The sequence below is a fragment of the Aptenodytes forsteri genome, unplaced genomic scaffold (genome assembly GCF_000699145.1).
Source record: "Aptenodytes forsteri isolate BGI_AS27 unplaced genomic scaffold, ASM69914v1 Scaffold223, whole genome shotgun sequence".
Taxonomy (NCBI): Eukaryota; Metazoa; Chordata; class Aves; order Sphenisciformes; family Spheniscidae; genus Aptenodytes; species Aptenodytes forsteri.
The window spans coordinates 1,199,535-1,225,165 of NW_008794742.1; the positions used below are offsets into that span (position 1 = coordinate 1,199,535).

Genomic DNA, 25,631 nt, shown 5'->3' on the forward strand with positions numbered 1-25,631 from the left:
CAGTTGATGTACTGAGCATGACGTCACATGGTATGGAATGTCCCTTTGACCAGTTTGGGTCAGCTGTCCTGGCTGTGCCCCCTCCCAGCTTCTTGTGCACCTCCAGCCTTCTCAGTCGGTAGAGCATGGGAAGCTGAAAAGTCCTTGACTAGTGTAAGCACTGCTCAGCAACAACTAAAACATCGGTGTGTTATCAACATTATTCTCATGCTAAATCCAAAACACAGCATTGTACCAGCTACTAGGAAGAAAATTAACTCTATCCCGGCCGAAACCAGGACAGAATACACCATCAAATCAGTGCCCCAAATGGAAATGACAGCAGAAATGTCAAAGGGCCGGAGGGGAGGAAGAAACTTAAAAACCTTCACTCCAAAGCACATTACCTAAATATTCAGGATTGCGCTGGAGGGCTGGGGGAGCACAAGGTCTGAACGCAGGGCCGCCTTCGGGGAAGGTAATTGCTCTGTCTGCGAGACACAGTCTTACCATGCAGATAGAGAAGGAGGAACCTACCCTGGGCGTCACGGTTCCAAGCCGCTCAGACTGCTCTGGGCACAGAGAGGCTTACTGTGAAATGAAAATGTTAGCATGCCTCCGAGGCTGATCACCAAGGATATTGCAAGGGAACCTCTGAGAGGCCTCGCCATATGTTGGGACTGGTTGCTTTCTCTTTGAATGTGTTTTGCTGAGCCCTCCTGATGATTTTCTTTTTTTTTTTGGGGTGGGGACAATGACTTGAGGCTGCTTGCAGCTTTTATTGGCGGACTTAGGAAATTTAAGCAGGGAAAAATTTCTGCAGAGGTTTTTGCAGACTAACTCCCAAGAAGGTGTTTCATGAGGATATAGCTGCAGTCTGTGTTCAGACAGCTACATGCCATGTGTGTGTCTCCAGTTCTGCTCTGTTTTATTTCTCTTTAATATCTTCGACTTTCACACTCAGCAGCGTGAACGCTGGAGGACATGGGGTACTCGCATGACCTGGGGCACCAGGCAGTCCTGCTAGGGACATGCTCCTTTTCAGACCTTTACAGTAAATTTACCCCAGCAGTGCTTTTCTGTTTATTCCTTCTCACTCTGCTTTGATTTGATTCAACAGTGGGTAGGAGGGGAGAGCCTTTAAAGACCGTGATCCTACATTTGTTTCATATTAGCATACTTGCGGGATTGTGGCTTACAGTAATTTATTGGTCCCCAGAGGAATGTTCTTGATCCCTCTTACCAAGAACCAACCCTGAAAACAGAAGGGGCCCATCCTACAGAAAATGCCTTTACAAAGGAACCACTGTGAGGGACCCCGAGCCCCTGCCAGGACCTGTGGAGCAGGACAAGGGTGCGAAAGGAGGAGTGAGAAAGATGCTGATCACAGAGCCTCAGATTACTTGCTAATCTATTTTAGCAGCTTTTAAGATTCCCAGCTTTTATCCTTACTGTTAACAGGATTTATGACTGCTTTATCATATTGCCTGAATGTGGAATAAATGGGGATGGGGCAGGGAGCCCAAGGGAGGCCACGCTGGAGCAGACCAAAGCTGTTTATCCACCATCCTGTCCCCTACAGGGACAGCAGTGGTGCTTAGGGAGAAAGTGTGAGAAACATGGGAAATGCATATAGCTTCCATATATCCTCCCTGTTGCCTGCAGGCTAGGGAGTCCCCACATTGGAGGCTGAACCCAGATCATTGTGTTCAGCACTCCTTTATGGAGTCATCTTCCAGGGACTTGCCTAATTGCTCTTTAACCTTTTATCCTTCCTAGCATCCTCTGGCAATAAATTTTATGATCATAATTATGTGCTCTACTTCTGGACCATTCCAATTCCTGTACTGTGAGAAATACTGAATAATAATTGTCTATTACGAATGATGTGGAAAATCTTGGTTTTTAAAAACCTTTATCATATTTTTCTGTCCAAGCTGAATAGTCTCTCCTACTGGAAAAGCTGTTCTGTCCTCAAAATATTTTTGCATCCCTTCTCTGTAATTCTGCTGCTTTTGCACCCCTTCCCTGTAATTCTGCTACTTTTCAAGGAAAGGTAACTGTGTAGCACATGATTGAAGCTGCTGCGTGCATTCCAGAGATCCAGTCAGTGCCATAACCATCCTGTCTGGTTCTCAGTGTTTTTGTATCTACTAAGTCTTTCCTTTTTTGATGTCTTTTGAGCCTTAAGCTGACATTTTCAGAGGTCTTTCTTCAGTGATTTGTTGCATCCTAACTTGGAAGCATTGCTGTCTGTGTGTGAATGTACAGACGGGGCTGGATGCTTACACACCTATGACATAGCTTGGCCCAGGATGTGGGTGGCCAGGGCCACTGTTGGTACCCTCAGTACCCTGACATTTGACTATTTTTGTTGAAATTTTGTATTTTTTTCCTTTAGAGCTCATTTGTGAATGCCATTTGGTCCTTAACACTCTATTACTGCTAATTTTAACAATTTGTTTTCAAACCTCTTGTAATGCACGCTTCACTATGAAACTGAAGACCTAGGTAGGAAGCCTCCATAAATTCCTCATTAGTGGGCATTGGTTAAAATAACTTTCTGTTTTTCTGCAGTCTATTTCTTTTTCTTAGGTTCACATATTGTGCCTGGATTGTTGGAGGTTTTCATTAGAAGCAGGCATCCTACCAGAGAGTTAACATATTTGGAAAAGACTTTTATTCATTCTTTCAGCCACAGGAACAGGAATGAGGATTTACATTGGGACACAATAGAACCAGAAAAAGACTACAGAGCAGACAACTCAGACGTGGTGAAGGAATGTTTCCTTTCACTTTGTGTCTTGACTGGAGAATTCTTTTTATAGACCACATTCAACAACAGTTCAAATTTCCTTATCAATGTGCGTGATGCGTAGTTGAGGAACTAGAGACAGGTTAAACTATACTTTTATGTGGCTTCTGCTGAGACTGCTTGAAAGATAGCCATAGAGTTACAGGTTTTGGAAGTTCCAAAATTTGCATTTTTTTTTAAATTTTGTCTAGGTGAAGAACAAGTGTGCATCGCTGAGAGACGACGGGCCTTGTCGAGGATCTTTTATGGCCCTGCTGGGTACTTCAGTCAGTCCAATTTGTTTTCCATGCCAGATATGCAGTCGGAAAAAATAGCTGGCTTCTCAAGACCCTGCCCTCCCTCCTTCAAGGAGCTGTTTCTGGACTCTGGATTGTTGTCCCCAGTTGCACAAAGCCCATATGTCAGCCAGATTCCTGGGCTAGAAACCACCCTTAGTGAAGCCATCACGGGGATGTTCCCATCAAGGGAACTGGCTCAAGTGGCACTGCAATTTACTGCCAATCCAAAGCGTTTCCAAGAAAACCTCTTTGGAGGAAGGTTCTTGAAGAATTTGATCCAGTTTAACTTCACAGGGGCACTTGGCACTAGTGGAAAATACAGCATTGGCCAATTTTTCCCACAGGAGGATGTGGCAGAGAGGGGTAACGGCCAAGGCCTTCCGGAATCAGCTGAGGCATTTTCATTGGAGGTATCAAAGGGGAGCTCAATTTTGAATAAACATCTGGTAGGCAGTTTTGGCCGCACAGTGACTCTACAGGACAATCAGAATATGATGAAATTACTTTCCTCTGTTCTGGAACTACCAGAGTTCTTTACTTTTCTTCAACAAGTGATTTCTGTCCCCAAAAGCATTGCTGGAGATTTAGGTGAAGTGGTGAAACTAGCATTGGGATCCGAAGACTGTGGTGAGGAGCAGAGAGACCTCTTTGTTCCAACATGCACCAAGGAGGGGAGGTATGAGGAAGTTCAGTGCTATGCAGGAGAGTGCTGGTGTTTGGACACTTCAGGTAAGGAAGTTCCAGGCTCCAGAGTTCAAGGCAAACATCCGAGGTGTCCCACTGATTGTGAGAAGCAAAGGAGAAACCTGCAAAACTTGAAGCAAAGCCTGCCTGCGGGATCAGATCTTTTTATTCCCTCTTGTACTGAGGATGGAGACTTTCTGCCACTCCAGTGTCATGGGACAAATTGCTTCTGTGTTGATTTGAATGGCAAGACTATTCCAGGAATAAGGGGAAAAGCTGGAAAGCCGATGCAATGTAAGTCCTAGGGACTGGGAATTTAAAGATGCTTCCTTATTGTGTTGGGATTTCATGATTCTTTCTTCATATCTGATTATATCTGGAAATGTATGGATGTTGTATACAAACAATATTGTCCCCTAACAGGAAAGCGAGTCAGCCCTACAGTTGCAGGGAAATAGGGGGAAATACAGTGTACCTAAACCTTGATATCTTAAGTCTTAAAGAGGGTTCCCGCTTCTTTCAGTGGGTTAGGGTAGTCACACTCAAAACAGAGGAGCCTGAGGTCTTGCCTTGTTAACAAGCATGTCATTGGCATCTGTCTCTACTTAAGTGTGTAGCTAGTGTATATAACATCCGTGATGCCCATGAGACCTGGAGCATCTGTGTAACTGAACATGACCCATGCCAAGTGAAAAAGCCTTTTTACTTCCAGGACCAAGTCACCTGGGCACAGTCACTGGCTCATCCTTGTCCTGAGAACTGAAGAGCTTCAGTGCCTTAAACCATGAACCTCTTTTAGTCTTTTAGCTCAAGAATATATCCTGAACTTGGTAGCATGTCACAGGAGTCCAAACGTAGGAGAGGAATTCAAAGGCTAATAGGTTTCTCATAGAGGTCATGCAGTCAGGCCAGAAAAGTGTGTTGCAAATGACTTGTCAGACATCAATTTGGCATTGCAACTTGCTTATAGACTATGAACTGCCTCTTCTGCCCTTCTAGTAATGTAATGCAAAGGAAGAGGGAGGCACATAGGCTAGGGATATTTGTCTTTCAAGTTTCTGTGAACTGAAAATGGCACATGAACAGGGAGAACAGACCAAGAGAAGAGCCTGCTTCTCATTTTGGAAGGAATAGCAGAGTATCCAGCAGATGATAGTGGTACATAGTGAAGGACCTCCTTTGAATAACAGTTTGCAGAAGTAGTGGGGAATTTATCGCAATGATATGAATTGGTAGGGGATTTATATCTAGCAACCCATCTGTAGTGCAATCAAAAATAAACAGGTTCATAATTCTCTGCTGCTCAAAAGGAGATGAGCTCCTACCTTTTGCTAGGCTTGTAGAGCTGCTTGGTGGCAAAATGAAATTTGGCTTTGGAGATGGCAGAAAAAACTTCCAAAACAAACTCACTCCACCATTTTGAAGGATGATATTTTTATATTCAGCTGCAATATTCAGAAGAGAATAGGAAGAGAAGACAACAGAATCTGAAAATTCTGGTTAGGTCCAAGGGGAAATAAAATCAATATTATCCTACTATTCAGATGGTTGCTTTTGCAGGGATTGGCTGAATAAGAATTAACTGCCAGATTATCAAGTGTATCTGAAAATACCTAGTTGGTGTGAACAGATTCAGGAAGGCATTTAGTGGCATCAAGCACCTATCCCCCCCAGGAAGAACTACAGGCACCTAATATGCTCAAATATTTTAAAAAATCATATCTATATGCACCTTTCAGTGCTCACATGCCTTTGGAAATCTTACCCTAGTTCAGCATGGGAGCTTAATAGCATTGGCCCTCTTAATAACAGGCCAGAAATGTTGTCGTTAGTATTGGGATAAGTGACCAAGTTTTAGTAATAGAGTTTATAGTACTAGGGGGGTAGGGGGCATTGTATATCTTCAGCACATTCACAAGATGTGCTATGCATGTTTTTCTTTTCCCCAGGCCCAAGTGCTTGCCAAGTAACAGCTGGTCAGGAGTTTCTAAAGGCTGTGAAACTCCTGTTGTCAAATCCAAGTGCTCTGTCTCAGCTCTCCAGCATTTACCTCCCGCAGTGTGATGCTGACGGTGCCTGGAGGCGGGTGCAGTGCAGTGGACCTTCTGAGCAAGCCTTTGAGTGGTACGAAAGGTGGATTGCAGAGAACAATGAAGGCAAAACCCTGCCTGTTGCTAGTCTATTGAATATCATAACTGGATATAAAGAGACGTCTTCCAAAGGCTTTTCAGCTTTTATTAAAGCTTTGTATGAGGCTGGGCACCAGAATATCTTCCCAGCATTCACCACGTATTCCTCCTTCACTGATCTCCCACCTGAAGTGCTGGAAGGAAACGTGACCTATGCATCTGAGAACATTTTACTGGATCCATATACGTTCTGGCAGCTTCTGAATGAGCAGTTGACCTATTACCCAGGACCCTATACTGATTTCAGCGCTCCATTAAGCCACTTTGAACTTCGTGATTGTTGGTGTGTTGATAGCAAAGGAAAAGAGCTGCAAGGAACAAAGGCAGAAGTGAACCAGGTCCCAGCATGTAAGTAACAGAATTTCTGGCACATAAGTAGCAGCGTTTCTTGTCTTTGCTTTTATGCCACAAGAAGAAAGTCCTTTCAAGTGCTATTTGGACATAGAATGCTTTTGAGGAAGATACTTAGCCAGATGGCAAAGGACACTGAAGTTAGAAACAGTGTGTGAAGAGTTGTATGGAAAATTCATGATTACACTGTAATGTAAATGACTTTCAAGAATGCCTTAAAATGAGGCAAGAGGAATTTTCTTTACTGTTTCTTACTCTACAGTCAAGAGTAACAGATATCCCCTAGAAGTCACTAGGAGAAGAGTGAGGCCAGCACTGAAGTTTGGTAAGCCTTCTGTCTAGACATCTCCACCAAAGCTGTTGGGCCCTCTTTGGGATTACTTCAGCAGATGACCTATACTATAAAGGTCGTCACTAAAACCATTCTCATCACATAGTAGTTTTCCAGCTGGGAGGAAGAGACAGGACAATGAATGACAAACTTCCAAATGGGCACGGAGTGCTGGAGATGCCAGTCCTGTGGGCAAATGGGGAATAAAGGGGACAAAGCAGACTAGCAGAGAGTTATTTTAGTGGAGAAGCTTTCACTGAGCTTGTTCAGTGTGTTGAGCTGCCATTTCTGAGTCAGTAGATGTACGGAGAGGACAGGTCAAGTGTCAGCGGCCACTCTGGACCCAAGGGATATACCTTCCATTTCCTTTCTCACTCTCTTTTCTGATTATCCTCTTTTTAATGACAGTGACTGAGGGACAATTCTGTAGAGGCATATAACTCCATTTCTAACCAATGAGGAGGAGGTAACTTAAAATTATCAAGGCTTTGGCCCAAGACTTGGAGAATGTTTGGGTGATTCCTGGTACTCTTGGACTCTTGTGGTTATATAGCTAAGCGTTGACGAGTCTCATTTGCTTGATTCATTAAGCAATTGAAAAGCAAGCAGCTGCAGGACAAAACAGAAGATGCTAATTAAAAGGCCAGCTAGTTTTCACATGCAAATCTTTATTGGATTTAGATGAAAGGCATTAAAACATCCTCTGGTTCTACAGGTCCTGGTATATGTGAAGGTGTTAAGCAGGAAGCCATGAAATTTATGGAGGAGGCAGAGCAGCTCATCCTAGCATCAAATAGTTCCCACTTCCCTTTTGGAGAAAGCTTCTTGATGGCAAAGGGAATACAGCTCACAGACAACGATCTCCTACGTTCTGCTCGGCCCTATGAGACAGAGGCGGTGGTCTCTGAAAAGCTGTTATCGGGCAGTGACTATGCTCTCCAGCTGGCTGCATGGTCAGGTAGGTGAAAGAGAGATGAGAGCTTAATTAAATGGATCAATGCCCAGGATCTGTGCAAGAGTACTCTGTGTCAAATTCAACTTTGCTGAAAAACAGATGCAACTCAGCAGGTGTAATTAACCAGTGTAATTAACCTGCCAACCCAAGAGCTGATTTCGGTTGTCTTATATTTATGACACAATACCTATATAAGATCTGGACACTTACCAGCCTTTATGTACTTGTAGCATTTGTTAATTTGCCTTCCAAAGTACAGGGAACATTCAGGTGTTTGCAAACATGTACATTTAAAATATCTTGTATTGGCCACTAATTGCTTTCTTTTACTTATCTTTCATAGTCTTGCATTTCTACTGGCGGAGTCACTTTACTTCAAAACGTTCTGCTGGGGAAGCAGCGCAGCTGGGATTTCTCCCTTACATCCCACAGTGTGATGGCCTGGGAAACTGGGAGCCAACTCAGTGCTATGAGAGCACAGGTGAGCAATTGCTAATAAGATACTCTGGGCTGTCTGAACAAAGAAAAGCTAAGCAGAATTCTGATAAAAAGATGGAAAACCTGTATTCTTGTAGCTGAACTGGAGAGAGGTGATATGGTCTACAAGATGGGTGGAAAATTGACTGGAGTGAAGGACTCAAGTGGCAGCTCATTGGGGCTCAAAAATCAGTCCACGTTCAGTTGCTCGCTGCTAGTAGTGTTCCTTGGTGGTCAGTTCAGGGGCTGGTGCTGCTTAATGCCTTCATTAATGACCAGGACGATGAGATGGAGTGCACTCTCAGCAAGTTTGTGGATGATAGCAAATTGCTCGGAGTAGATGATATGCTGCAGGATAGGGCTGCAATGGAAGAGTCTCACCAGAGCTGCTACAATTCCATTCTCACCAGTGCTCTCAGGTGTGGTCTACTTATCTCTGGATAGCAGAGTTAACTGTGACTTAGATTTACCGACCACTTTCTATAGTGCTGCTGAGGATGAAAATCTTACCAGTATGCAACAAAGCATATTGCAGTACATCTAAAATAAAGCTGCTTTTCTTCCCTGGCCAGGTCATTGCTGGTGCGTGGATGGGAGAGGACATTATGTCATGGATTCCTTGGTCTCACGCTTGGCAGAACTTCCCAAATGTCAGTTGTTTTTTCTTCCTAAATATTTGTCTTTACTTGTTCTTAGAAATTTTAATTTTTATTGAAAATTCTCGTATGATATGCATGAAGCAAGGCTTGTTTGTAACCATTGCAAGAAAAGAAAAAGGAATTTTATGCTTGTTTTGCTAATTCATTTAATTTTACTATATCTGATTTTGGCTTGCGTGATTTGTGAATGGACCCTCTACTGTTGGTGGCCTTGCTTGAGCAGGGGATTGGACCAGATGTCCAACCAGATGTCTCCAGAGGTCCCTTCCAATCTCAACCATCCTGTGATTCTGTGGTTATCAAACAACTATCAGGAAATCCCTGCCTGAGGCTGTAGCAGAGCCTAATGGAGATGTGTGAAGGAGCTGGGGATGTACCCCTTTCTCTAGCTTAGGTTTGAGAACTTGATTTTATTTTAACATGCATGTATGTTTTCCCTCTTACAGGCCAGACATCATGTCAGCGATCTCGAACCAATGCCTTAATTTCCAGCTGGAGACAGAGCGGTTCAAAGCTGGATGCCTCTACAGCTGATCTATTCGTCCCCTACTGCCTTGAGGTGATTTAACATGACTTAGGGAGGAAGAAACAAAACCTCCCCTCCACGGTTTTGCTTACACCATGCCAAAGGCCCGTACAGTTTCCGTCTATGCTCCTTAAGCATCCCTTGTACAGTCCTATTAACCTGAAAGAAAAGGATAAGACAACAAACATCAGGTGTTGCCCTGCATAAGGCAGAATTTAAATAGTTTTGAGATGAAGACCGGGAATGGGAAGCTCTGTCCCTGCCTACGCTTCCCTCCTACAGGGTGGCTCTGCCTCATCCTTTTGCAGGGCTATGCTTAAAAGGCACGACTTAATTGACTGACATCTGGGGGGCTCTTTCTTCCTGAGCTGTGAGAGAATGTCAGGATGAGAGGGAGTTGGATGCAGGTACCCCAAAATAGGGTCCATGATGCCCTCAAAACATGGCAGTGATCAGGATAGAGCCCTGAGACGGGCAAGGAACAGATATTTCAAACCAAGATTATACCAGGACTTCATCTCAATGGGCTTTCAGTCTGCATACTGCTTCTCTCAGGGCCTGGTCTGTGTATTAAATTAGGTAGACTGTATTTTAATATTTTGTGTTTCTTTTCAACATGTTGTATTAATGGACAAATATAAATATAATCAAATATTTTAACCAACCTTTGGGGTATGGATTGTGGTGTGTCTGTATTAATATACATTGCTCTGCAATGACATGTAATTGATTCTTTGTAGACAGGAGAATACGATGTGCTACAGAGATCCGACACAGATATTTGGTGTGTAGATCCTGTGTCAGGAGAAGTATTGCAGCGTGGCAGCAAAGATTTGGATGGAAATCCTGAGTGTGAGTAATGCTTTACCCACAGCCTGTGACGCTAGTGGCAATGCCTCCTACTTTGTGGCATATGTACTTTCCTTTTCAGAATGATGCCCATGAAACACAGGGGGCTTACAGGTTCTTCTTGTCAGGGGATGGTTCCACACGCTCATGTCCCTGTTTTGTTTGTTTGTGGAGACCATAAATATTGCTGTTCCATGGTTGGTTTTTTTCCAGTTTTGAAGGTATTAAAGTGGGACATTTTGACTATTTTAAAATGTAAATAATTGTATTGTTACACTTAAAATGACCTTGCTCAAAAACTCTTATTAAAAAGATTAATTTGATTTAAAAAAAAAACAGCATCTAAATGATAAGCTATCAAATTTATGGCAAAAAAAGATGTTAGTGCAAAATAAATATCAGTATTTTTTCCACTATTTTTTTATTGATGCAAATCCATATAACCTGCACTTGAATCTTTAGGAAAAAAGTGTGTTTTCTAGTGGAAGTAAAATTCCACATTTCTATAATGATTCAAATTATTTATGGTTTCCTGATCACTCACCTTTCCTCCTTATACAAAAACAGGCCGAAAGCACTGCTGTTTAGGACAATTCTGTGCATTAGCGTAGTTCATTTCTGCAGATGATCAGTTTGTTGTCTTCTGCTCTGTATCTTGCAATGAATTTCTCTCTTTAAAGGTCCTAGTTTCTGCAATATGCTGAAGTCTAAAACTAGTTTACGAGAAGCTGGCAAAGGCTACATCCCACAGTGTGAAGGGGACAACGGGACTTTTTCACCCATGCAGTGCAGCCAGGATCAAGAGAGCTGCTGGTGTGTCTTTGACAATGGAGAAGAGGTGCCAGGGACACGAGTAAGCAGAGGAAGACCTGCATGTGCAAGTGAGTTCCTGCTTGAAGCGCATTGCTTCTGAGCAAGCCCAAGTCTGGAACTTGACCCAGATCCTAACTGTTTCCAGTATTTAGTTATATTTAAGCTTCTTTGTTCAGATCTTTACAGAGATTTTTGCTCAAGAGGTATGGTTATCTTTATGTTATAGCAGATTTCTGACCTACCTGGGCACGATGTCCAGTTTTCTTCAAGTGCTTTGTCAGGGCAAAAAGAGAAGGGAGTGGATCTTTGACTTTTCTTTATTCATAAAACTGGTTAAATCAAAGCAGTTGAGCTATTAAACTTAGCTAAAAAGTCAATCTGAACAGCTTGCTGCAAACTTGAACCTGTTCCAGTCTGAGCTGGCTCTGGGATTAAAAGCCATTCAACTGACTAAAGTAAGAATTGAAAAACGTATGCTTCTGCCATTCCTACTCTTGCTTTGCAACCAGAGTTGTGAAAAGGATGTGCCAAAACACTACATGTTCACAGAGTATTTCCTGCATGACCAGAGCTGCAAAGCACTGGAATTCACTCATGGTTTCCAGTGAGATGTCCAAATGGGAGACATTTGGATAAATTTAATTTGCGATGGCCTTTATACATCTCCCCATCACTGAAGTGAAGCAAAACAAATTAAACTTTCTACAAGGTTATGCTCCAAAGCGTAATGATTAGTGGAAACTAGAGATGTAAAAAGAAAACTTTCAACTGGTGCCTGCAGGACACTACTGTTTCCATAGTTCTTCTGTTTTTTTTTAAATAAGAGCTGTTGGTAGATTTAGGAAAACAAGACCACATGATAAGAAATTGCTTCGGTTTCCTTTTGTGATTCTGTTCTATAAAGAGCAACACACGCTCGCCAACCAAATACCCAATTGTGTCAGCCCAACTGGCTGTAAAGCATTTTAGTCAATTAGGTAACTCCTCGGCCAACTTGGAAACCATCACCGACATCATTTTCTTTGAACTCTCTTGTACCAATAGGGAGCTACGCGGATGGGATTTTATGAGAAGCTACAAGGGGACCCCAGGGTTGTATCATCTGCCCCATGCAGTGTGGTGTTGTGTGGAGATGCCCAGCTGAGCTCTGAAGAGATGAGCTCCAGAGCTAGGGTGGTGTAGCCATGTGAGCGTAGCAGTCCAATACAGGTTTCTAGCTCTTCAGAGAAGCAGAGCTGATCAGTCTAACAAGTACAGTGCTGCTGCCATCCTACTTTCAGGTTATGGGCTAGTATCTCTGTGGAACACGGGGCTGTGTGATATTTATTTTGTTTGGACCAGCTGGAGGAACTCAGTGTGACGCCCGGCACTCAGCAGTATGGATTGACTTTTCCATAAACTCTGAAGGTGAACACGGAAAAGTGGAAGCGTTTCTAGTAGGCCAGAGAAAAGTCAGAACTAGTTGTAAATGTTAAGTCCTTGATAACTCCTTCGCTCCATGACAGCTCATTTTCTAAATTTCCCCTTAATTCTAAGGTAATTTATGGAATATGTTCTAAGGAGGGTGTAGGTGTACCCCAAGATATGCTTCTAAGATGACTTTACTTTTTGTGTGCACATCTGATGTTTCTTGGGATCCTGTAATGCTGTGTTTTTCCTAGAGGAAACAGTGACTGAATGATTAATGACCTTTCTTTTTTAAAAGACTGAGCTGAGAGAGAGAACTGCTTTGAAAATATAGTGGAAACCTGGCTTTACTGACAGCTATTTGTTATTTTCTGCATAGAAATACCACTGAAATAATCTTTAATGTTTTTTCTGGATTTTGGAATAGCAATGGAACTTTGTCATGATAAACAACTTAGTTATTGTGTAAGAATAGAGAAGCAAAAGTTCTTTTTCCCCTCAGTCTATCCAGCCTCTAGTCCTGGGAACTACTAATAATTGTTCTGGAAAAAAGGAAGGGAATACTATCTCACTATCTTGGAGATCTTGTCTATCAGCAAAAGAAGCTGTTGTGGTGGGAAAATACAATAAACTTCTCCTCCAACGTCAGAACAGACAGCTGTAAACAGCAAGTAATAACTTCACAGTGCCCAGTGCATGCAATGAGGTTTTCATTAGCTTAATAACTTCCATCAGAGGTAGAATCTAACTTTTTCTAGTTGACATGCACTGGAGAGATGATGCCAAGTATCCTAGCAGTCCTTACATGCATCTCCCATCCTCATGCCCACTTTCCGCAGCTCTGAGTGGAGATAGAGGAGAGAAAGCCTTCCAGAGAAGGTCATGGAGACAATAATTTCTTTACAGAAATCTTTAGAAACGCCTATGAAAGAAATGTCAATATTCAACTGGATTCTGATTCACTCTTACAGGACCAAGAAATTGGGGCAGAAATAGAAGAATGACAAAATGGTGCAGGCTTGATAACGATAGTAAATGAGATGACATCTGTAGAGGGGTAAATGAGCAAATTACTGATTTTGAACTGAAACCTGTGAACCACACCAGGAAACCATCCATCACTTATGTTTTGGGGGCTGGTTATTTTTCTAGTTTACATACCAGCTCTCATTGGAAACGACAGTAAAAGACTGTAGCAGCATATAGCTGAGACTGGATTTGACTTGCTGGATATAGAAATGTGTTAAAGCAATAAAAAGACATAAACTGATTTTTATATACTTTGTATTAAGAGATATTAAAATAATTTACACGTAATGGTGGATGCAGTTAACATCAGCCAGGATAAGTATTGCTATCTCTTTTACAGTGATATATTTTGGTCCTAAAATCTCGGGAGGTTTATTAAAAGTTTGTTAAGCGAGGATGCCAGGTTTCCACCTTTACTGAAAAAGAGACTGGATACAGTCAATGAGTGAAGAGGAGGAATGTAGTGGCCCTATTTACAGAGTTATTGCAGAAGAGATGCTATAAAGGGGACTTGGGAAAAAATGCATTTGGCAGTTCAGAGAGACAGATATGAAAGCCTTTTATTTTGGCATTGAAATGCTCAGGGTTGGAAAACAAAGATGTACTGTGCACACTGGATCCCAGATTCATCCTGCAATGTTTTAAGCTTTAACTGAAGTGGCTGCTAAATTAAGGAATTAACCTCCATATCTCCATCAGAAGGGGAGAGAGAGGTTGCTCAGACCTAAACCATCAGCAGTGTTTACCTTTCTCCACTGACTAGGGAGGTTGGGACTGATCTGAGCATTGGTATTTGGAAAATGATCTATACATACACCAAGCAAGTCAATTGTATGATATGAGAACATCTTTTTCTTTATATTTTTTTCTAACTGAGGAAGTCGTTTTTTCTTCCTATGTTTTGTAGCTCTAGAACTCAGAAGTGTTTGATTATTGCTAGATATATTCAGTAATTTGGTTGGGATTTGGCTAATATTGAGTGAAGCAGTTGGTTTGTACTGATTAGTAGAAATTAATTATCATTGTAGTTAGCCTGCTATAAAAGTCTGTTACAGTGGGCTAGCAGGGTTGAAACGACTGTATTGATGCAGAGTGAGTTGATAGGGTAAACTTTGTGCTCCAACTCCAAAGCTGTATACTACTGTTAAGGACCTGCTGAGTCACCAGAAATATCCTGGTGCTGTTGAAGACACCATCGTCATGAGTTCCTGATCTTAAAGTTTTCAAACTTCACTCTAAAGGGAATTGACTTTTTTTTTTGCTCCGGCCTATTTCCACTGGATATCTTTTGTAAAGGATTGTTCTGCTGACGGTTAGAAACCTCCTTCTCATTTTCTGCTTAAATTTATTCATGACTTTTAAAACTTATCTGTTCTTAGAAACCATGCATGTAGCTTTCTGGACCCAGTGCATTACCCATCAAAGCCAATATGTGTCTTTTCATCAGCTTTAGTAAACTGAACCATGCTGACATCAAACCAGATCCAAATTGGGATGAGTGGGAAATGCACAGGGTGCTGTCTGGGTTTTCTCTGTCGATACGAGGGTTATGCAGACTTTTTACTATCATAGTATGCCACTAATATATCGCCTTTCTCATGTGCCTAAAGGTCCGCAGTGTACTCTGCCATTCGGTGCCTCATCTGTTCTCAACGGAGCTGTATTTTGTGAAAACATTTCTGGGCAAGCTTCAAGCGTTCAGCAGTGTTGGCTGGTGTGCCACCAGGGCTTCCACAGCGCCTCTTCCAGCACGTCGTTTCAGTGTGATGTGCAACAGCGTCGATGGGTCTTGGCTGCCCCACTCTATCAGGCCTGCCAGAGTATGTCTGAACTGCCGTGGGTTGGGAAGGGTGCAGAGCAATGTCAATTGATGTACAAAAATGCGCTTTCATCACGAAGCTACTGTGTGAATGACAATAATAGGACACAACAGTTATATGGGAGTTGCTAAATTAAGGTGCAGTACATTAGTCCTGTCTTCTGCCATATTCATCTCTGTCTCTTGGCTAGCTCCTATGCCAGAAACAGTCCCACTTTTCTGTAATAATATAGCTATAAATAGTTATTCAATCTATATGCAGATTTTTCTTTGCCAGTTAAAAGATGCTGGCATCATGAAGTGATTCTGATGGAACCACTTAGTCCTGGAAGAACAGATGAGCACCAGATGTTTGAATTTGGCAGAACTTGACTGTTTATTTGCATAATCAAGTCACTGTTACTTCTGCATCTTTTTGCAGCAGTCTGTTCTTTAGGAATATTGTTGTCTTTGTTGGCTGACTTGTGGTATTTTTCAAACCATTTTTCTTTCAAGAAAAAAATGGCACTTTAAGTCTTGGAAGAATCTGTTGTCTAGTCAGAGCTCATGTAATCAGATATTAATGTTAACCTTTTCAATTATTTCAAATAGAGATACCTTCTGATCAAAAAGGCAATTTGTAGCAGTGCTGAACTTTGAGAAATGCAGATCTTGATGCCAAGTTTGCAGCTACTTTTCATCTCTGTGTTGCTGTAAACTGCTGTATTGACAAGTTTCCAGTTGTACCTCAGGTCTTCTATTCCAAATGTAAATGATTTTAAACTTTAAATTTCAGACTGAGACTTTTGTCTGTCTGTAATCATGTTTGCTAGGTTTTTGTAGCATGTTATGAAGTAACTTTCATGTTTGCCTGATGGCAGTTGAATAACTTTTTGTAAGGCCAGAGGGGAGTGTGTGGCAATCTGATACAAGCTGCCATTTAGTGCAAGCTAAGGACTTCCCACAGTAATTTGTGTTTAAAATAGAGCATGGTTTTAAGGAGAGAGAAAAAATTCCCAACACATCTGAAGGTGATTGAATAAACTTCTCGATAATGGAGAATTCACCACAACACTTAGTAATTTGTTCCAATGGATAATTACCCACACTCTTAAACATCTTATTTCCTGTTCCTTATGTGTACACTTAGAGATTGTGTTTAAGTCAGCTCTTAACTACTCTCTGATAAACTAAACAGATAGAGGGCTTTGTGCCTTGCAGGAAGAAGCAAGCTTTTGTGTCCTCTGGTCCCTCCCACCATTCTCCTTGGATGCTCTCCAGGCTTTCCCACGCTCACTCGTTCTGGGAGCGAGGGACAGAATTGTGCTCTAGCAGTGACACTTGTACATGATACAGCGAGCGTCTGTAGAGGAGGTGAATGAGGGAGAGCTCTGCCGCTTCTCCAGGCTGGTGGGATAAAAGCCAGCTCCATTTGGAGGTGGCATGACAGCATCACCACTGTGTTGAATCTGAGATAACAAACCCTCCATGAAGCCAGGGATCAGCGTAACGCCAGTGGTGTTGTGGATGGAGTGATGCACTTCACTCATAAGGGAGAAACAGCAATATGTTTATTGATATAAAACAGCGATTTAACAAAGTTTGATAGTAAATGTGACAGTGGTTTAAGAAGATTCGATGGGAAGATACATTTGATTATTTACTGCATAGAGGACAGGGTCAGACAAAACTGTTAGGGAGACCCTCCCATTGAGTCATGAGATTCAAAGAGGACCCCCCTGCATTCTAAACTCCTTCCCTTAGAGGAGTCTAGGTGCGGCTGGATCCAAACTTAGTCCCAGACTTGGTCAACGGTTTATGTCTAAGGGATTATATGTGCACAATCAATCTAAGACATAATCTCAGCAAAGCTTAGCAAAGTTTAGCATGTTATTAGTCACTTACTGAGGATCTGTTGCGGCAAGGAATCTCTCAACCTTGAGGAGTAACCTTGAGAGGCGTCCCTACTCAAGGGACACAGCCTGCTGCTGTGCAGAAGAGCTCAAAGGGCTCTTGGGCTGCTCACTATTTATGGGGGTAAGATGATTGACTCAGTCGTATTTGCATATCAACCACAGATTTTAGTTTACATTGACTAGCACTGTGGTTAGGTGGGCGTGTTGTTCAAATTAGCCCTTGGCTATTGTGTTGCTATCCGTCTCCCAAATCCATTTTGAGCTGTGTGCAGCCATCAAGACCAGACGAATCCATTATGACCGCCACTGGTGGTTATTGCTTGAGCAGGGTTATGGGAGATAAAGGTCAGGGTGGGTGAGGGGTGGGGGAAGCACACTGTCACAATTGGAGACAAGTAATTTGCACCTTTTTTATTCTGGCTAAAAACTGGCTAAATAGAATTTCATTTTGTGACTGATGAGGTCATGGATTTCTCATCGATTTGTGCGATTTGCATCGCTTTGGTTTGCTATCAAAAAATTGGAAGGCCCTTGTAGATGTCCACATCAACACCATTATTATGCAATCAAATTTATTCTCTCCTAAAACTTGATTCCTAGTTAATTTGACAAGCTAGGTTTCTGAAAGCCCATTTGAATTAGTATTAATTGCTGTAACCATTTAATTCCTTTTTAATAGAAGTTCTTTCATGGTTGTGTCCGAGAGAAGCAGAGGTTGACAGGTCAATAATTCCTGTCTTCCTGTTTCTTTTCTAAGTATTGGCATAATGTCAGCTTTCATCTAGTTCTCTGGAAATTCCTATCTGCCAAGGCTTATAAAAAATCATCATTAATGATCCAGACTGTTCCTTATCCTTTTGTGAGTTAGTGCTCCAATGTAAAATGTTTCTTTATTATATAACTATATCACCTGGCTTTTTCTCTCATGCAAATGCCCTTTCTACTTATTTTTTAGAGCTCCAATTACTTCAGACAGTCCAAGCTCAAACACACTTTCAACTGCTACTGCCTCCTGAGAAGACTTGTAGTTCTGACTACTCTGGATTACTCCAGGCATTCCAGATATTTATTTTAGATGAGTTGAAGGCTCGTGGTTTATGTCACCTCCAGGTAATTTCAATTCCTTATTCTCTGTTTTTGGTGGGGTTTTTTGTTTGGTGGTTGTTTGTTTGGGTTTGGGTTTTTTTTTGTATTAAAAAAAAGAGGTGAGACACAAAAGTAGAAGTTTGCCTGTTTGAGAGAGGTGGAAGAGCAGAAAATGCCATGAAATCTGTCAAGATTGGCAGCACTCTCATATGGATGGCTTGGAAAATAGGATATTTAGTCTCACTGACCCCACATCGGCAGATAAGCTTAATTGTAGCCATAGAAGTCATATCACATCAGTCCAATATTTATTGAAAATATACTTTGATGGAAGGGAACCCTTTGATTATTCTTACGGTGAGTAAATGACCTGCTAAAATTATCTTTTCCTACTTCTACTTCTGTTTTAACAGGCCCTTTTGAAAATGTTGCCTTTAAGCATAGCACAGTGCAATTGAATAGGGAAAGGCAAGAACTAGAAGGTTCTCAGGTTGACTAACCGTGGTTTCATTTAATTTTGAATTTCAGGTAAATGCATTCGGAAATACTGGCTCAGTTTCTGTCTGTGATGATTCCACTGTCTATGTTGAATGCCTGAGCGTGGACCGCCTGGGGGTGAATGTCACGTGGAGGACTCAGCTGGAAAACATCCCGGCAGCTTCTCTCCCTGACTTACATGATATTGGTAAGTTTTTTTTCCTCTGATATTTCTGTGAATTAAGCCTGCTTTGCTTTTAATTGTTTTGCTTCCCTGTGTCTGCTCTTAGGAGGCACTAACAAGGTAGTATAAATGCTCATGGAAAGAGTCTTTATAATGCTGGAGTTGTGGTTTTGAGCTTTTGGTGTTGATATATTTATCTTTTCAGGCTGTGACTGCACAGTGGAAAGGAGCTATAATTGAATGTTTCTTTCAGATAGAACTGGCTCTCCCGTCTTCTTTAACTGAGATTGAAAATTACTTTATTGAGCATGAGCTGAACTGTCCCAGATGTTAATTTCCAGTGGGCAGGTCCTCAGTGGTGGAAAAGATTGTGTTCCTTATTGGGTTGGACTCAGAGAAACATAATTCACGCATTGCCAAAAATATAACTAATTTATTCCAGGGTTTTGGGTTTTTTTTATTTATTTCTTTTTTCTCCTTTTCTTTTTCTATTTATTACATTATCTTTGACACTAAAGAATGACCCTTACCTCAGAAGTCCTAGAGCAATTATGCAGAGACCACTGACTGGCAGATCTTTGCTGTGGTTTCCAAGTGAGTTAGGGATGGTGTAAAGAACTTCTTTCAAAGCAGTCAGTGTTTCCCTTTAAAATAAAAGACATAAAAGTCATATCCCAAGTTCAAATGCCCTCTGTGTCAGCTTTTCTCCAGTTTTACTGCTTTGCAGTGGTGTTCCCAGCACTAAATATAAATAACTGCCTGCACGTGTCCTTCCCTCTAACTTTGGGACTTGGAGATGTGTGCCCTACATCAGTTTTTGCCTGGTCAGAACCAAGTTCAAAAGCCTTCGGGATGCAGACAGCGGCTGCAGTGATTGTGTGGTTCCTGGCTTTACAGTCTGTTTGTGTTTACATCCATTCAGTTGCTCCAGATTATAAGGGAAACATGAGTATTCAAGCAGTTTGCAGAAGGTGGATCAAAGTATAAGTGTGTTTGGTTTTATGCTAAACTTTACTTTTGAAAGTGTTCTGCTTTGACGGCATTACATTTTTGACCCTCTCCACGCTATAATTTCCCCCTAGTACTAAAATTGCTTTTCATGGACTGACTGTATGGTTTCAGAAGAAGCAGTATGAGTCTAGTCTGGAGAGATCAGACAACTGGGAACCTGCTCCCTGTATCCTCTTGGCACCATCAACTTTCATTACCTTCTAAGGCAGCTTTGGGTCTTTCTGTTTGAGGTGTTTTCTGGTGTATTTACACAGAGTGAAAAAATTGGCTCTCTGATTTGAAAATCTGCATTACTAAAATAGCTTTGTTCTTTTCCTAGTTTCTTTACGGCTAAATGAGAAGTTTTGCTCTTGAAGTAGCTGAGAAAAAAAATGCTAAACAGAAGCACAGTGTGCATATGTTCCCAATGAAGAGCCTCAAACCTAAATCACTCATGAATGCTTCATTACTTTTTTTCTTGCATATATTTTCATGTATTAAATTCTGAGGCTGTGCAAATCCCTTCCTGAAGGATCTTATGCCATTTGGCTTTGTAGCTTAGGCCTCAGCTCTAAAACAGTGAGGAACAGCAGCAACTTCTCTCTTCTGCTCAACAGGCAAAAATAATAATGAATATAAAAATGAGCTTTTGGTGGATGAACATAGAGTAAACAGTTCCCACCAGTGAGATTGGAGGAAATCAATCCCTGCTCTATACAACTGATATTTTAAGCTGTGTCTTTGTGCTCTGTATTTTCCTTAAAGAAAAAAAAAAGAACAAATTTACTTTTTTTCTTTCTCTTTTCTCTCACTTTGTCATTGGCCAATATAAACTCTGGGTAATGGTATGATCCCTCTCACATTAAAATTAGTGTTTCGTTCAGCAGGAGCAAACCCTAAATCAGATTTCTTCTCACTGCACAACACAGCATGCAACTATTTGCAGGCTATTTCTGTATGTGAAAAGACGCATTGTCCCCGCAGAAGTCCAGGTCCCTAAAGGTATACCAGGCTCTGGAGAAATGCTTAGTAAGAACTTCCAGTAAATCTAACAAAGTATGAGATGCATAGTAGCTTGAATTGCCAAAATTGTGCAGCAAAACAGGAGCAAAACCAGGGAAGCACTATTGTATCTGCCATGCTTTAGAGTGTGCTGACGGTCCTGGGAAGCTCATCTTGGACCAGCAGAGATGTGTGGCCCCAAGCTGGCCAGCCGTGCTGGAAGGGCTGAACCAAGACAGCTCCTGTAAGACATTACCAGTGAGTCTGTGGCTGGCATGTCTGGCAGGCACTGAATCGTTCTCTGTTGAGATGTTACAGGATGTGCCTGTCTATTTGCAATGCATGAACATGTATACTACAGGTAAACACTTGTTCATATACTCAGAATGTAAAGGATACTACGTATGCATGGATCCATAGTGTGGTCATAGGAGGGTCACATTTAGCGATAGTGTTGAGAACTTTTCAACACAGGGGAACATTTTAGACTAAAAGAAATTCAACAGACCTAAGTGGATTCTTACTGGTTTGACTGTTTGCTGCTTTTCTACATGTGAATTCCCTCCAGCTGTCATTTCAATGTTATTTTTAATTCTGCTACAGCTAGTCACTAGACAATTCAGAAGGATATTTGCTTGAATAAAAGGCTAATCTGCTTATTCCTGCTTTCAATTATGAGACAATTTCTGGCAAAAGATTTGCAAAGTGTTGTTGGTTATGTGGTGATCTCCAATTACTTCCTCTCAAGCTAAGTGTCATTTTTGGCCTGGGGCTGAACAAAACTAAGTGCTCTTTTGTTGATTATAGTATGTGTCAGTGCAGCAGAAGGATAGGTTGCTCAAAGCTGGAGGAAACAGAGCATTGAGAATATGAGGACACAGCTGTCAGCTTTAATGAGAGGTCAGTTCACTTTAGCCCATAAGTGTAAAAACCTCGTGTCTCTCCTCTGCAAAGGGGGAAACAACCTCTACATGACAGCAAGTGGCTATGGAACAACATTCAGGAAGAGAGGGCACCTGTGCTTTCAGTATTAAAAGTCTAGGATGATCTTTCAGAAAAAGCATCATATGTGTGCAGTCCATTCAGCACGGGCAGGAGGGCAGTGCTGCGTCACTGGAGCCTCGTACCTGGCTGTGAAATTCTCTCCGTGCAGAACTGAAAAGCCACCTCTGGGCTACAGTGCAGAGTTAGGAAACTCGCCACGTGAGAAGGCAGCAGTATCCTCAGCTATTTGCCTTGGACACATCAGTCATAAAATAATAATCTTTGTACAGCGTGTGAGCTGTAACATTCCTCATGCTCTCTTTAAGTATATAACATCTTCCCTGTGAAAATTCAATGTCCAAGGTCGTTGGTATACTCGCAAAACTCAAAGTATACAGTGTGTAGAACTTCCTGTTTGCTGGGTTACTGGGCAGCCCATCACCTGTAGCTACAGGAGGCCCTTGTCTTGCAAATTGGAAGCAGTAAACCACACCAACATTTCATTTAATGCCATACAGCCTGCAGGGTTAAACAGAATGTGATAGCAAACAAAATCCGCTGGGAACACTGTTCTTGTAGTACTTCTGGTCCAGCAAAACTGGGGAATTAGCTCTTGATCTAGCGCTGAAAATTGTCCTTGCACAAGTCATCGAAAGGGAAGCTGTCTGGGCAACTAAGAATATAGAGAGTGGGAAAGGTACTCACTGTTTTCCAGCTTTCAACACCAGCTTCAGCAATTGTGAATACATTGTCTGTTGCATAGGTGGATATGTTGAATATCAGTAGTGTGATAGAAGGTGATTATTATACTGTTACAAGATGCTGGCCTTCAAAAACAAACCAACAAAATGCTGAAAAAGAAGCAAATGATACCCATTGAAAAAACAGGAATAAATTAAATCTGAATGTCAGATAATCCTGGTTTTCATCTGCTGAAGTTTTGTAACTCAGAAATCAAATTTTGTTCTCTGATGAGTTTTTGAGTATGCCATTTTTGTTGGGGTTTTTTTTTTGCTGTTTCTTTAACACTCTCTACATATACTGAGATTAGGACTTTAATCTGATAGACACTGTACAGATTCATTCTTGTCTGCTGCTTGCTAACATGCTTGTGTTTCTGTATCTGCCTTTGTTTTTAACTTAAAGTTCATCAGTTTCTGTGTGGTTATCCATTCCCATATTGGGAGTCTCTTTCATGCTATTGTGTTGTATTCTTTCCCCCTTTAGAAAATGCAATTGTTGGAGAAAATCTCATTGGAGCATTTATAAAAGAGATTAAGGATGGTGGTTTTCTGCTGCATTTGGACTCCAAGCAATTCCTAGGAGATTCTTTCATTGATTTTCCCCGGGATGAAGAGTTTGATCTGTCTCCGAGTGTGCAGCTAGGATGTAGAAGTGGGTTTCGAAGAACTTCATCTCCTGCGAAAGCAGTCCCAGATTCACAAGGATGTGGTATGTCTCAGTTTAGCTTTCCCTTCTTTGATGCTGTTAGGAATCAGTATAAAGCTAAAGTTAGAAAATCATCAGTGAACTTGTGTTTATGGTCAATATGTGAAAGGTGTGAAGAACCAACATGAATGACAAATCTGAGGAGAGATGGGAATTAGTGCTTTGCTTACTGTTCAGTCCTTGCATTGAACCAATGATTTGGAAATAGGCATCACGGCACTGACATAGAAGGTTTTGCAAACATTTTGGGGATTTTTTTAGATCTGTCTGGTATTAGAAGGTTTTTCTGTAATGTACGTGATCCTTAATAAGAAGATTTCACAAAGATAATGGAGCCAGAGCTTCAGATGATGATACATGACCCAGAATAGGAACCTAGATGCAGAAATGGCAAAGGTCCTGAGATTGTGAATTCCTGGGCCAAGTCCAGCGAGCTCAGATGGAAGCTTTCTCAGTGTTGGCCAACACCCAGACCTGACTGCACTTCTGCCCTCTTTTCATCTTCTTTCCTTCTGTTTAGTCTGCTTCCCTGGAACAGGCTGCCTTTCTGCCAACATCCTGCTTAGGGCTGCCAAACCTACCTTTTTGACGGATCCCCGTGGCTGTGCCTAGCACTCCTGTGTACCAGGTCATGCTGCCAAAGAGCCTGCTCTTGTTTCTATCAATCAACATCAGCCCTCCTACAGTGCAACCCCTCATCGTTCTCGTTGGCCCAGTTAGCCTCAGTGAGTCTGTGTCTTAAGTCAGTTCGGGATGTATTCACTATGTCTAGCTTTTGGTAACAAAGGAGGGATGGACCACATCTAAGTATAAGATCAACAGTAGCAGGTATTGGATAAGTTTTCCAAAATGGGGAATATATTCAGATGGGAAAACTTCAACGCTATGCAGCTTAAGCTAGAGACCCTAAGAGCAAATCAAAATACATGAAAACAGCTTAGGTCCCTGCTTGGTATGGTGGTTCTCTTTAAGTTAGGAGAGCTTCCTGATGCCTGGGCAAGAGCTTCAAAGTAATCAAGTGATGAATCAGTTCTGAACTGCTGCAGTTTCTAGCTTGGACCTTTAAGGGTAAATTGACTGCAGTTTCAGTTCATCTCCACAGTCTGAAACACTCCAGATTTTGGTTATTTAAATACACCATACAGAAAAAAGATTAATTCCTACTGAGAATCCAGAGTCTGTAACAACTTGCAGTTACTCAACAAGATGTACTGTTGTACTGATTAAATGTACCATTATTTATTAAGTAGAGTCCATCACTTAGAGCACAAGAACTTACAAAGAATTGGATCTTTCTGCCAAATATTTCCTACCAGGGATAAAGGCCTCTAGGAATCAGTGAATTAGTTTGCTTTGTAAGTTAGTTCATACATATTTGAACCAGCTAGCTGTAGAAAAAGGCCCTCAGTAAAACAGACCTATCATAGAGATGCGAAAAGGAGACTGTTTCTGCTCCAGCTTTTGGCAGAGATTTTGTATTCTAAGATGTCATGGTAGACACGCTGTTGGACACTGGTTTATGTAGTAGGACTGCATATTTTATTCTAAACAGGAGATTTAGGAATGCAGTTTCTGGTTCCTCTAAGATAGATATATATTTAGTTTTATTTTGCTTTATGGATATATTCTGGTCCTTTATCCTTCTGGGTCTGTTTCTCTACTAATAATAGGGACTAGTAATAAGTTATCACTTGTGATTACAGAAATCAAAGTTGTGTGAGGGTGGCAGGGATTCTTTCTTTATTCTCTTCCCTTTCCTGTTCCACCTTGTCGTTGAAATACAAATTGTCTTTTCAGAACCTGATCTTATTGATTTGTTTGTTTTTATTTCACTGTAAGTGACATTTCCCCTTGCTTTAGGAAGCATGGACAGCTCTTAGTAGTGGCAGCTTTCTGATGTTCTTAATAAACCTAACATTTTTCATTTAGGAACATGCAGCTTGCATGAACCTACCTCTTCATCTCTCATGTATTTTCCTCACAGTCATCTGTTTCTTTAGGTTTGCATCTATTGTAGCTTTGTTTCATGTTTTTCTGCCTGTAAAATAAGTAACAGTTATCATGTGTTAGTTTTTCTTCTGTGACATTTTTTCTTTGTCTCAGTCTTACACTGAGTTACTTTACCCCACAGGTATTTATGAATATAACTCTTAAAGAGTCTGAGGTAACAGTTTTATTTTAGCTAAATTTTAAAGGGACAAAAGACACTTTCTTTGCTAAGGTGTGAGTCGAAAAGAAGAGAGTTGGAAACTGTTCAGGAGGCAGCTTTACGAACCCAATCCCTCTCTCCCCATTTATTTCAGGAGAAAGCCTGAATCCTGTTTGTGAGTTATCTTTGTTTTATTATATCATAGAATCATAGAATGATTAAGGTTGGAAAAGACCTCTAAGATCATCGAGTCC

General features: G+C 41.4%; 1 protein-coding gene across 1 annotated transcript in view; it reads left to right on the forward strand.

Moving 5' to 3' along the window:
• Positions 1-25,631, forward strand: part of TG (thyroglobulin) — a 169,753-nt gene that overhangs the window by 14,996 nt on the left and 129,126 nt on the right. Inside the window, exons 9-20 of the mRNA XM_009273984.2 lie at positions 2,986-4,050; positions 5,706-6,293; positions 7,343-7,585; positions 7,926-8,063; positions 8,632-8,709; positions 9,165-9,277; positions 9,985-10,096; positions 10,774-10,974; positions 14,953-15,162; positions 18,012-18,166; positions 18,671-18,827; positions 23,007-23,231. Coding sequence (XP_009272259.1) covers positions 2,986-4,050; positions 5,706-6,293; positions 7,343-7,585; positions 7,926-8,063; positions 8,632-8,709; positions 9,165-9,277; positions 9,985-10,096; positions 10,774-10,974; positions 14,953-15,162; positions 18,012-18,166; positions 18,671-18,827; positions 23,007-23,231 — 3,285 coding nt within the window. The remainder of the gene's footprint in view (positions 1-2,985; positions 4,051-5,705; positions 6,294-7,342; positions 7,586-7,925; positions 8,064-8,631; positions 8,710-9,164; positions 9,278-9,984; positions 10,097-10,773; positions 10,975-14,952; positions 15,163-18,011; positions 18,167-18,670; positions 18,828-23,006; positions 23,232-25,631) is intronic.